At 45.4% G+C, this 13,024-nt stretch overlaps 1 protein-coding gene across 1 annotated transcript; it reads right to left on the minus strand.

Annotated features, from left to right (window-relative positions):
* Window positions 1-6,484: 6,484 nt before the first annotated feature.
* Window positions 6,485-12,934, minus strand: AHSA1 (activator of HSP90 ATPase activity 1). The gene is made up of 9 exons (XM_085061667.1): window positions 12,601-12,934; window positions 12,091-12,281; window positions 11,831-11,913; window positions 11,050-11,167; window positions 9,298-9,386; window positions 8,807-8,941; window positions 7,936-8,037; window positions 7,338-7,389; window positions 6,485-6,893 (listed from the first exon to the last, which is right to left on the minus strand). The coding sequence occupies exons 1-9, from the start codon at window positions 12,678-12,680 to the stop codon at window positions 6,721-6,723; spliced, it is 1,023 nt and encodes a 340-aa protein (XP_084917793.1). The 5' UTR covers window positions 12,681-12,934; the 3' UTR covers window positions 6,485-6,720.
* Window positions 12,935-13,024: the final 90 nt, after the last annotated feature.

Genomic DNA, 13,024 nt, shown 5'->3' on the forward strand with positions numbered 1-13,024 from the left:
CTCACGAGCAGCTGTGACCCAGCCCAAAAGAAAGTCCCATGTTGCCCCCTCAGCCCTGCTAGTGGCAGGAGGCACCTTGGCCACTACTCATGCCATTGCTGGTGAGGAGCAAAAAGCACTGAGCCAACCTAGGCCCTGCTCCATGCTGTGTCTGCCCATGTCCCCAGCTGCTCCATGCTGTGTCTGCCCATGTCCCCACGTAGAGGCAGCCCAGACAAACCAAGTCATGGGCCCCTCAGGCGTGCTTCCAGGCCAGGCTCACAAGTGTGGCTCCAGAGGAGGAAGACACGCATGTTCTAATAGTGTCAATAACTGGTGTCCACGGATCATGGATTGTGATGTGTTCTGTTGGCACTTTGGTCTTGCCTGGGTTTCATTCAGCTTTTCACAGGTCCATGGCAGTGTCTCCCAGCATATTTTGGAAGCTTTTCTGCAGAGAAGCTAGGCTGAGCACCTTTGTCCCTGGATATTCAGTTGCTGAACTGGCAGAAAATTTATAGCTTTTATTTAACAGATTTTATGCATCAGGGGAAATAAAAGTCAAGCACACATAAAGAAGAATGGAGTCATTTCTACACTAGAGGTTTTACCCAAGGCTGCTAGCTACTCCATGTACTTCTGCAGAGCACTGTTGAACCAAAAAACTGATTGCAGAGGTCCTTGGTTGACCATCCTGTTCTGTCTGTCCTTCTTATAGGAGCTTTCTCCAGCATCAGTGAATATCTTTGGTCTGGAAGGTCTTTCGGGAGTCTTTCTGAAAGCATCTTTATATGTGTTGAGTATATGTTGATCCTTTGGCCTTGGTTACTGATAGAACATTGCATCCTTGGTCATCCATACCTAAGACTTCATAGCTGGTGAACCAAAAGCATTAATGAAGTTATCACTGAATTATTCTTATTTAACTATTATTACACCCTTGTATCCCTAGACTCTGGATATGGGTTCTATCAAATACAGGCAGACATCATCCACTTCCCAATAGGCATGCAGTCTGAGATGACCAGTGTTCTGTAAATGGTGAGAAGGAAGAGAACCAAATAAGCATGGATGGAGACCTAGACCCTGGAAAATTTTTGTGATCACTACATGTTCTCTAGCCCAGATGGTCATTCACTTGCTAGTTTCTGGCAAAAGGTGGGTCATGTAAAGGTGGTCAGGAGGGGCTGATCTGGTGGCTTGGTTCTGGGAGCCAGGGAGTCTTAGCAAGAGACGTGGAAGCAAAAAAAATTAGCTGAAGGAAGGATAGATGAGCTTGTTACCTGCGGTCATTTAGCAGAGCATGTTTCCACTCCCATACCACGTGCCATCATTAACATCATCAGACTCTTAGAGGAGTTTATTTACCATCAGTGCAGACTTCTTTAAAGCAGCCTCCTGTTGAACCTGCCTAGTGTTCAGTATTGGACTCACGCATGGAAGCAGGACTTGTACAAACAGCCATTCTTGAAGAAGACTTGCAAAAGCTCAGCCAATTTGTTTGTTAGACTGGCTGCTCTCTAAGGAAGTGCTCTTACAATAAGAGTGTTCCCCACTATTTGTACCCTCCTCCTCTTTATACTGGCTATGTCAACCAGTCTAACCCCCAGAAAAAACTCTATAATTTCTGTAATAATTTGAGTTCCTGTCCAAGGGGAAATAGAAAATTTTTTTGCATTGATACCCCCCTGTTCCCCGCCGCCCCCACAAAAGCTAGTTGAGAGCCAAATAGCTGTTCTGCTTCACTGCCTCTGTGGTTTGAACAATGCAGGCACGAACTGGAGCATGAGAAACAAGAAGCAGTGTTGTTCCTCATACAAGCACCTTACACACCGTGAGGCTTTGCGGAACACCGTGAGAAAAGTAGACAACATTAAGCAAGTGTTTATTTTTATATCCTGTCAAAGATTCTGTCCAGCCCACTGCTATTTAAGTGATGAATCTCTAAGCTTTGACTCCTTAAGTTTATTGTGGTTTTTTATATATAATATATATATAAAATGTCTTTTATTCCTACAAAATTTCACAGAGAAGAATTCTTTATTCTGATGCTGCAATAAAGCACTTTATATATGTATATGTCATGCTGATGTCATTCAATTGGGACTGAAGCATATGTTGCTATTTATTTTGGTTGAAAGGGATGATGCTATGTTTATGCTGTATGTCTTGGGTTCCCAGCCCCAGCTGGGGCCCTGATGGCTTTGCTTCCTTCCCTTAACATTTGCATTTGAAGTTGGCTGGCTGCAAAAGTCGAAGCTAAGACTATCTGGAGCCCACTACCACAGTCATGGGTTATGCCAAGTTCTGCTTACGAGGGAAGGAAGTCTCCTACAAGACCATCGGAGTCAGCGCTGAGAAGCAAATGCATTACCTGTGCCTCAGCCCTCGCCTCAGGTTTTATTCCATGGTCAGCCTTACCAGAGCTGCGTACTGGCTGATGGTCCAGCACACCACTTTAAGCAGGTGTTGAGCATGGAAGCAGGGGATAAAAACCCAGCATCATCCCAGCTGGAAAACTGGTTTTCCACCACCTCCAGGGCCAACAGCTAATTATAGCAGGGGGATTTGCAAAGCTTTCCAACTTTTTGTTGCCATTAATTTACTGCATAAATCACAACCACTTCCGAGCTCTTGCTGTTTCCAGCTGTTTTCCCTCCTTCTCTCTTGCTCCTTTTGCTTTGTGCTGGCTGCACGTGTGTCAAAGGTTATCTGCTACTCCAGCATGGGACTCTGCTTCCCAGCTGCCTGGCACCATTGCTGGCCCCTGCCTGGGGGGAGCAGGTGACTCCTCTCAGTGAAGGATGCTAGGAGCTTCCTGCTGGCTTTCTGCAACATCAAAAACATTGTTGCATGGAGCCCAAGCCGGGGGGAGCAGGCTGAGCTCCACTCTGCTCAGAGAAAATCACTCCTTCTCCGGAGGGGCAGTCAGCAGTTACTGCTGTGTATATAACATGCCTAATGTGCTTTTATCCTCTGTGTTGGATGCTGAGCCCTGCTGCAAAAGCTCCTGGGTTATAAAAATCCCACAGCCAGAGGACAGAAGCAGGAAGAATTCCTGCCCTAATTCTGCAGGTGCGGAAGACCTGGAGATGTCACCTGAAATCACTGAGTGGATCTGTGGCAGTGTTAAGCTGCACTTTTGCCTCCTGCTTTAAACACAAAACTTCCTGACCATTTGAGTTGTCTTAGTCTTGCAGCCTGGACTGGAGCTGAGCTGTACCAGTCCCCTGGCATCTGGCATGCAGTGGAGTTTGCACACAGAAGGAGCCATGCCCAGATTTTGCTGGGGCACAGGTGGGGTGAGTATGGCCCATCTCTCAGGGATGAACTTGAGATTTTGTAGGAAATGTTTACAGCAGCAAAGTTCCCGTTACCCGTCTGATTTTTTTCAGGGCTCCAGCTCCAAGAATCCTTTTCTTGGAAAGCATGCAAAAAGCCCAGCTGGATCCAGAAGAATCTCCTTTGGAAGGAGAAGACAGAGAACGATAATGCCAGCCAAAGCCTGTGGAGCAGGCCTGAACTGCAGTGCCTAGTATTAGCCTAGGAAAGAGCAAGGCGTGGTGGTCTGTGGACCTTGAGTTAAAACTGTAGTTCTAGAGAAGAAACAAACCTTTCAGACACCCCTGTTCTGGTCTGTGAAGGGACACACCCCACTGTGTGGCCCCATTAGTGTTATGTGCTGGTGGCACACCTCTGGAGCAGGAGAAGATTAGAAAGAAAAAAAGTCCCAACACACTGCAGGTTTTCAGCTGTAGCTCTGCTGACTTCAGTTTTCCACTTGGTCAAGACCAGTTTTGATCCTAAATGTGTCTCCTAAACTTGTTTTTTACAGCACCAGTGGTAATGGGCCTTTTTTTGTACTTTTAAATTACCAATTATACTATCTTCTATACTGAAATGTACTGAATTCATTACAGCTTTATCAGGCCTTCCCTTATTTACTAATAAAAGTATTATATAGAGCATTGCCTATAGTCTTAAAAAAGTTCAAAGACCCCTTTGGTTTGTTGTTTGTTGTTTGATGGTTGCTCCTTACGCATCTCCACGTGCCTCACAAAGGCATAGTCAGTGAGGATACACCTCTGATTTTCATCACTGTGAAAAATTCACTTGTTATCTAGTTTTTTAACCTTTGTTTTCTTTAAGTCACAGGACTTTCCCTCTTTTCCTATGACAGATTCTTAAAGAGCCTTTGGGCCAGAGTATACTGAGCCTTGCTTTTCTCCCTAATCTTATACATCCCTCCCTTCCCCAAGTAGCCAAAGGACTGTAAACTGTGTCTGCCTGCCAACACTTGCAAGTAAAGCAAAGGTCTGTGGTTTCTCATTAGCATCATGTAGCTGCACCACAGGTCAGCTGTAGCTGGAGTGTGTCTGCTGGCAGCAGGCAGATGTAGTGCAGCGACCTTCTCTAGCATGACTTAAGGCACAGATCTCCTTCACCAAGTAAATGTCTGAAGTGGTGTAAGGCCTTAATTACCACTGCTGTGCTCTGTTAGAGCTGGCACAGCCTGGCCCTTCAGCACTAGCTTTCCCTTGCCACCGGGTCCATCTGAGAGATTCACGTGTGAGCAGCAGCCAAGGCATGGCTACATCATACAGCCTGTTCTGCTGCTGTGGGGCTGGTGATTTCCAGCCTGTGGGGCAGGGAGCCAGCTGGGGAAGCATCAGCATAACTCAGGGTAGTCAGTTTTGCTGGAAGAGCCCTCAAATAGCCTCTGAGCAAAGCCCTGAGTCTTTGAGCCCCATGCCTGTGGGTTGTTGGATGAGGCCAAAGTGTGTCCTATTAGAGTAGCAGCAGGATGCCCATAGTAAACCCTGCTTGTGATGAAAGGAAGGCAATTAAAATTCCACTTCAGTTGCCTTCCTGTCCCACTTCCTAACCTTCCAGCAGCAGGTGATTAGCGGGGCCTGCCTTCTGCTGCCCTGGCCCAGCTGTGCCAGCAGAGCCTGCAGCAGGCGAGCACTGCTACCACAGCACAGCTGCTGAAGCACAGCAAGGATATCACAATTCAGCTGTCACTTCTGCCATAAGTTGTCTCAGAATGAGCTTGTTTTTTCAGTTTTTAAATAATTTTGCTCTCCTCTTACTGAATTTTTGGCTGTGAACTCACTTGCCAGCCCTGCTGTTTAAGGTCTCCCATGTTTCCGTCCAAGATTTCCCAAACAGAAACCCAAAAAAGCATGCATGCTGTACAGCGACATCAGTGTGTCTCCATCATGTTACACACACTCCTCCCCAGCCTACCAGGTGCATATAGTAGTTCATCCGTGCACAAAATCCTGGCAAAATGCCTGCATCTATTTTCCGAGACAGAAAGTGCTTTAGGGAAGACAGCCCTGCATGACACAGGGAAGCTCTAGCGTATCCTACAGGTGCCTCTTTGTAAAACTTCGCTTTCATGTCAGCTCAGGGATGAGTACACACTACAGAATTTAGTTCCATGCTGCACTCTTGATGTCTATCTGTACACATCATTAATTTTTCATACTTCATCACTTTGGACTGTGAGAACATACTGGAATGAGAACAGACTAAATGCTCCTTTTTATAGTTTAAAAGGAGACTCAATTACATTCTGATTTTAAACAGGCAGCAAAGTTTTTTCCTGTCTCCTCTATTGAAGGGAACAGTTATCACATACCAGATTTAAAAAATGAAAGCAAAAACCCCAAGAAAAGTCCCCAAACCAGTAAATTTCACCCAGTAACATTACTCTTTTCTCGCTTACTAGAGGAGCTCAGTAGCACAAAACAAGTATGCAAGAGAAGCTCATGCCTCAAAACCAAAATCAAGCACTTCTGTCACCCTTGAGGTTAAGCAGATTGACAATTCTGATCAGTCAGATTTTCACCCCTCCTATAAACAAATTTGTTGAAGACAGCTCCAGGACCTAACTGTATTAGCAAGAAAGAACAAGCAAGTGATTTTCTTCTTCCTCACCAGTGAAAGCAATAGCTGAAGTGTGATGAGCAAAAAGTATTGCACATTGTAGACTCTATATGAGGGTGGGATTTATTTCTGTAAAATAACGCTTGCTTTGGGCCTGAAAGTCTTTGAGGTAGCTGACCCTGGGCCCCACAACCTTCTAGAACCATTCTGTAGATGGGAGTTTCCCTAGCACTGGTTTGCTGGCTGTCTTCAACATCAGGTGACTAAATGATCATCATTCTTTAGAGCACACTAGTGGAAGTGAAGGAAATGACTGTTGAAGAAGGGGATGTGCAAAGGAGATGAACAGCTTGAACAGGATCACAGATCCCCTCAAAAATGGGAAGGGTTTGAAACATTTACTAGCGGCAGATCAAAAGCAGAGAGAAAACGAGCAGCTGCTCAGACTAAAAACTGCATCAAGCTCATGCTCTCTACTCCCCCAGAAGTGAGGAGTAAATCACATTGGCATCAGCACTCCTCATTGATCCATGTTTTTCCAGACAGATCCCTCCCTCAGCCTATTGACCAACCCTTTGAACTCAAGCCGATTTGAGGACACAAATTCCAGTGTTTTTTTAAGTTAGGTTTATTTAGCAATAGAAGTATGTACATGTAAGAGAATCCCCTGCAGCACAAGACATGCATAAAGCAGTGAGGGACTGAAAGTGGTGCTGCTCCATGGCCTTCCTCATCACCTGTCATCACACTTTAGTCAGCGGCAGGGCCAAGATTAGAAAGGAACAGGCGAGAAATTTATCAGTCCATGTGGCAGAGTCTTCAGGCAGAGCCTCCCAGCAACCAGTATTAAAACAAGCGGGCGCCATAACCAAATGTCTGTTTAATGCCCTCGAAGTAGTAGCGCTGCCAACCTTGCTTTGTTCTTTCTTCCTCACTGGCAGGAATGCCCTTGCCTTCCAAGCACACCTCTGTCTCACCACCTTTGTCATTGAAGTTCAAGGTAATGGTTGCAAAGTGCCCTAGAGGAACCAAACCAAATCTGTCAGCAGTGTGTGTAGTACAGTATATACAGCTCCAAGGGGCTGCTCTGCCCCTCCTTTCACAGGGCACCACTTAAAAGACTCTTCGAGGTCCTTCCCAGAGGATCTACTTATGGCAGCTGTAAGCCTTCCCTAGAAACACAGACAGGAAAGGGCTCCCTCTTCCTGAGGTTTGAAGCAGCTGCAGCTAGAGCTGCACAAGCAGCTACTTCATCCTTCGGAATCCCTGGTCAGTGCTCTACACAAGAGCTGAAGAAGCAGACATGAGAGTGTGGGATAGGAAGCTAGGGTAGCACTGGTGCAGCTCCCAGAACACTGTGTGCTCCTTGATCACAAGCCACAATACAGTGTGGCAAATGTGGCTGGAATCCTTCAAACACAGGCAAGGGCAGTAATACTATAGTCCGTTTCTGGACTACTTACCAGCTGGCCAAGATTTAAATCTCCATTTCATAACAAGTTGCTTCTCAGGAACCTTGAAAAGGGAGAGAAAGACTGAGTAGTAATTTTTTTGTAAATACTGCAGTCTAATAGAAAACAACTAGAATTGTGTTGATATGAATGAAACCTTTGAGATCCCTTGAGAAACACACACACACAGAAGGGAAGAGATTTTTGACTGTCCTTTTCTTTCAATCTCCTTCTAGAAAGGCAGGCAATAGTATCGCCCCAAACACTGAGACAGAGTCCCTGTCCAGAAAACTTTAGTGGCATATGGGCCAAAGAGAGAAAGGGTCAGTTACCATCTTCAACACTCCTCCAACCCCTGGTAAGTAAAATCACACGAAGACAGGGAAGATCTATGACTGGAAGCCACATTTTTCCCCCAGACTCATGTTCCATGCATTAATCCACGCTATTAGGAATGCTTCAATAGCCACAGAAACTATAAATAACTATTGGGCACTATATAGAACTCCACAGCTAGCTAACAGAAGCATAGTTCAGAACTGATAAAAAGTTACAGCCTGATAAAAATGCTGGGTCTAGGCAAGATACACTTGAACTAGTTAGTACTTACTAGGTCAACAAACTCTCCTGTGACACTGCCATCCAGCAACTGAAACTTGCCTCCTTTATCAGCCTCCAAGGTGGCTTGTGCATGGGTGAAAGCTTGGACCATCTGAAAAGAATTCAGGAGCACACCTGTATTACTTGACATTGTCAGACTGAAAACTTGTTGCTCAATGCCTCCCACCCAGCTACAAAAATTCTGGAAGAGGAGGTAAGTCAACAGTGTAAAGTTTTCAGCAAAAGCCAAAACCCCTGCCCTGGCCAGAAAAGCAAGGTTTTAGTCACCACAGCAACAGTCTGCCTGCCCAAAGAAAAGAACCCCCAGCTTTCTAATGCTATGCAGTGTTCTGAGTCACACTGTATTTACTTTGTTAATTTCTTAATAAAACCTAATTCTAAGAAAAATTTTTTTTTTTGCTTTTTCATTTTTTCTTATCAAAATAGGAGGAACAAAAGACTAAGACCATGTTTAAATAATGATACAATGCTGTTCTCTCCTCCTAAACTATATAATAGTGTGTAGGAAAGTGGAAGCTATTCCCTAAGTATGCTTTGACACCACCTAACCTTAAAAGGAAAAACCAAAAACAAACCAGAAGCACACAACTGTAAATCCCAAGTGATCTGGCCACATGCAGTAAGGGATACACCTACAGACAGATGCTGACAGCAGTCTGGAACTTGCTTCTGGTTGGCATTAATTCCCTCTTGCCAGCTGTGTGAAAAGATGCACACACAAGCTTTAAGCAATACTCTGCAGAACAGCTTTCTTATTCCATTCTTCATGGATTGTGAGTGTCCTACAGAACATCTTAAAAAACTTATTAGGAAGAGCTCCTATAGGCAAAGAACAATTCTCAGAACAAGCCGGGCATTACCTCCTGAGTAACAAATACCCGGTAGAGCTCGTCAGGAGATGTTAAGAAGGTGTCCTTCAAGCTGATCTTACAGGTAGGAATCTTGACTCCTATGGATTTGGACTGCATTGTGGCAGAGCTGCTCCTGGCAGCCATCTAACAAACCAACAAGGAAAACAAACACATACACAGTTTTTAAAACAACCAAAAACCCAAAGAAACAGCAAACCAAAAATCAACAAATGGTTCACAAATCCAAGGGGAAAAACAAAGGCTCTTGGTAAAGATGCAATTAGATACAATCATACTTAAACGTAAAAAGCAGGTTTATCACTTTTTGCTTTTAAGAAACATCATGCGCTGCAATGGAAACAGTCACACCTATTCCAGATTGCCAATTCCTGAATGTTTATATCCTACACACAACACAGGTTGCTCCTGTAAGCCCTGGAATCTAATACACCATACCTTTCTTCACTGATCCCAAAGCATCTTTGCACAGTTTTGCTTACCTTGCGGTCTTCAGCTTTAGGAGCCACCTGAGGTGCTGTTTCCATATGTTCACCGTTCACTGTGGGCAAAATCATGCCCTGTGTGAATTCTGGAAAGACAGGAATGTGCCCATGAAACCAAGTAAAAGATCAAGTAAACCTTCTGACAGTACTTTGAAATACAAAATCAAACAGGGCTTCCTGGTTTCCCCCTTTCTCTTGCTGGCATCCATGATGTGAAACAGTTTTTTAAAAAAGTAAATTGACCTCTTTTTTACAAGCAATTAATTCTTGCCGTCACTACTCTGCACTAAAGGCCCTGTCAGAACCTGCCTACATTAACAATTACAAACTCACCTCCTCTTCACAGCCTAGACATAGCATCTTTCACATGCTGCTCTAAACATTAATGTTGGTTAGCCTTGGACTTAGGTTAGCTTTTTTTTCCTCTCACACTCTAATTGCAATCACATCTCAAAAATTTTTGTCTTGGTGGTCTAGACACACCAAACCAAGCTTTTCCATTCTTTTCAGACTGGCTTTTCATTCTTCATACAAGAAATACAAGTATACAATAGTATATGAGACAATAGTAACTTCTAACTCCCTCTCTGATTTATTTTTATCAACACCAGATACCAAGACTAAACCCAGGTAAGGCCTCTCCAGAGCCCTGTCCAGCAGCACTAACATATTTTAACTCTATCAGAACCTCCAGCCTTTTTCAGAATTACATTTGCTTTTTCTCCAGCTCAGTCACTTTTGCTTTTACCAATTCTACATTTCGCTCTTTTTCTTCCTCTTCATCTGCTCAGACTAGGAAAATTCCGTTATATAGCAGAATTTTATCATATGTGTATAAACCTGTATCCTGCAACACTTGTTTCCCACCCATTCTCACTTATTGCAGCCCACAAGATCATACAGTTTTTCCTGATTAGCATTCTTATCTTTCACTGGGTCACTGCATCTCCCAGCCTGAACACTACAGTGCCTGAAAAAAACCAAGAGTACAGAAATCTGATCCTGGAAAAACAGTAATCAGCGGTGGTTTGTACCCAGAATATTTAGAACATGTAGTGTAATATAGGTACATGGCTATAAAAAGCAACTGAGCGTTCCCAGCCTGTACTTGAGAGGAAAGTCAAACTCAACCAAAGCACACTGATTTAACTCCAACTGCTGGAGTCAGATTTAACATAAAAAATTTGATCCAGTTGCTGAGACAGCTCATTAAAAGCCACCAACAAAACCTGCACCACGATTTCCAGATATATATATATATATATATATAGTTATTCTAAAATCCAAGTAATATCTGATGTCTTTACTAGTGTGGCAAGAGGAAAAAAAAAAAAAAAAAAACAAATCACAAACTGGAGAAGATACCACCTTCCAAGGGAGTAAGCAAACTGAAGGCCAGATCGTGTCACAGGCAGTGACTGTGTCACTGGGGTACAAACACATTTTACTGGCTTTCATTTTCTCTATAGCTGAGCTTCAGCATGTAAAGGACATGCTCAGTTTTAAAAGATAAATCCTAAAATATTGTTCTTTACTAGGATTTCACTAAAACAAATCTTTCTGGCCTGTGCTATAGTGTCTAGAGCCAGAAATGCTTCTTCCCAAATCCTAACAATTTCCAAAGCTACTGTTATTGCTCTGACACCTTTCTGTTGAGACAGGGAGAACAACTACTCTCTTTACTCCCATCCCTTCTTTAGCATTAATCCATATGGGCTCCCATAACACCTCTCCCTCCCAGCTACATACCCGTTTTGAGAGTGCTGATGTAAGTCTTCATTGCATCTCTAATTTTTTTTGCACCCTCTTGCTTCATCAGGGTCTTCAAGTTAGTGTCAGGCTCATCTTTAGCAAGGCTGACAAGGATCTAAACAGCAAAGACAAACATTTATTAACAAGGACAAATATGCACAGTCCTCTTGTTACTCAATTCAACATCACAGACTTCAGCTAAACTCTCATAAACAGCGCTGCAGTTTTAGTCATCTTTTACTTCATCTCTCTCAGCCTACAGTACCATACACATGTGCCTAAATACCTCCATGTGCTACAGAGCCCTTGTATCTAGAAGACAGGAATTAATTTGTTAAAGATACAAAATTATGGGGGTTAACTCTCTATCAGGGAGTGTAGTGACAGAATGAAGGATAACAGTTTTAAGTTGAAAGAGGGTAGATTTATTTTAGAAATTGGAGGCCAATTCTTTACTCTGAGGGTGGTGAGGCACTGGAACAGGCTGGCCAGAGACTCTGTGGATCCCTCCCATCGCTGGAGGTGTTCAAGACCAGGTTGGCTGGAGCTCTGAGTAACCCAGTCTAGTGATAGATGTCCCTGCTCATGGCTGAGAGGTTGGTAACAGAAGACCTTTAAAGATCGTGTCCAACCCAAACCATTCTTTGATTCCATTAACATAAGCAGTCTCTAGCAGTAAAATGTTCTGCACAAATGTTTTAAGAAAGGTAATGGGGAAGAAAACACTAATGCTGTGAATATTCCTGTTAGAATACTCCATACATCCAGCTGTGCTTACCTCAACTTCATCGATGTCATTTTCATCTGAGAGATTAGGAATCTCCACAAAACCTTTGTATTTCACTCCTGTCTTTGAGGTGCCTGCAATTACAATTATGCTGTCCAGATCAACCTTTCTTACTCTGGTTGTTGTAAAAGAAAACTTCTATCAAAATACAATACTTCCCTTTCTTATTATTTCCCAAATAAGATAAGGTTTTCAACCTTAATATTATACATTAATCTGATCTTGAAACAGGAGGGGTGCACATCACTCACCAGTCCATGCCAGCTTGATAGCCCACTCATAGAAGAAGATAAGTTTCCCTTTGCGGTTGTTAATGGAGGCCTCTCCATCCAGTTTGCTCACTTCTGTCACCTCACACGCCCCTTCCTCACCCTCCACCCTGACAGGCAGGAGGAGAGCTTTCAGCCGCTCTGTGGACCAGTTGGAGGCATCCCTCTCGGTCCTGCAGAAAAACCGAGCGTGCTGAGAACGTGGGACAGGCCACGCAGCCAGCACATACAGGGACTACCCAGTGTTCGCCGGCTCCTGTCTCCCTGCCCCGCTTAAACACGCGGAGACTTTTCCCCCGGGCACCCCCACGCACTGGCCCGGCAGGCAGCGGCTCGGGCAGCCCCTTACACACGTACAGACCCGGGGCCGGCCCAGAGCGCAGCCCGGACAGCCTCGCCTCAGCGCCGCTCTGCAGGGCGCACGCAAGGGGAGCCTCTGCCGGGGCTGCGGCCGGGCAGCCCCCTCCGCCCCGGAGCAGCCACCCCGCTCACCAGTGCCAGTTGTTGACGTTGGTGGCGTCCGCCCGCTGCTCCACGATCCAGCGCGGGTCTCCCTCCCCCCACTTGGCCATCGGGACCGGGATTGCCGCCTCCGCTCCGAGCGCCCGTGGAAACTGCTAGAACCGCCGCGCCGCCTCTCGCCTTCCGCCCGCCGCGGGCCCTTCCGGCGCACCCCTGCGGCGCGAGACCCGGCTAATTGGTTCCGCCTGGACAATTGGTTCCGTAGCGCCACCGGCAGCTAGGGCTGACTCTTCCGTGCCGCTCCGTTCCCGCCGGCTCAGGGCTCCCGGAGTCAGCCCACGGCTCCCGGAGCCCCGCTCCCTGCTGCCGGCCCCGACACGGCACCTCCGCGCGCGCGTCTCGCTGGGACTGGTAGTCCGGTGGCACGTTATGCGGCCCGCGGGGCACGCCGGGA

The sequence above is a fragment of the Lichenostomus cassidix genome, chromosome 5 (assembly GCF_008360975.1).
Source record: "Lichenostomus cassidix isolate B80296 chromosome 5, HeHo_3.0, whole genome shotgun sequence".
NCBI lineage: Eukaryota > Metazoa > Chordata > Aves > Passeriformes > Meliphagidae > Lichenostomus > Lichenostomus cassidix.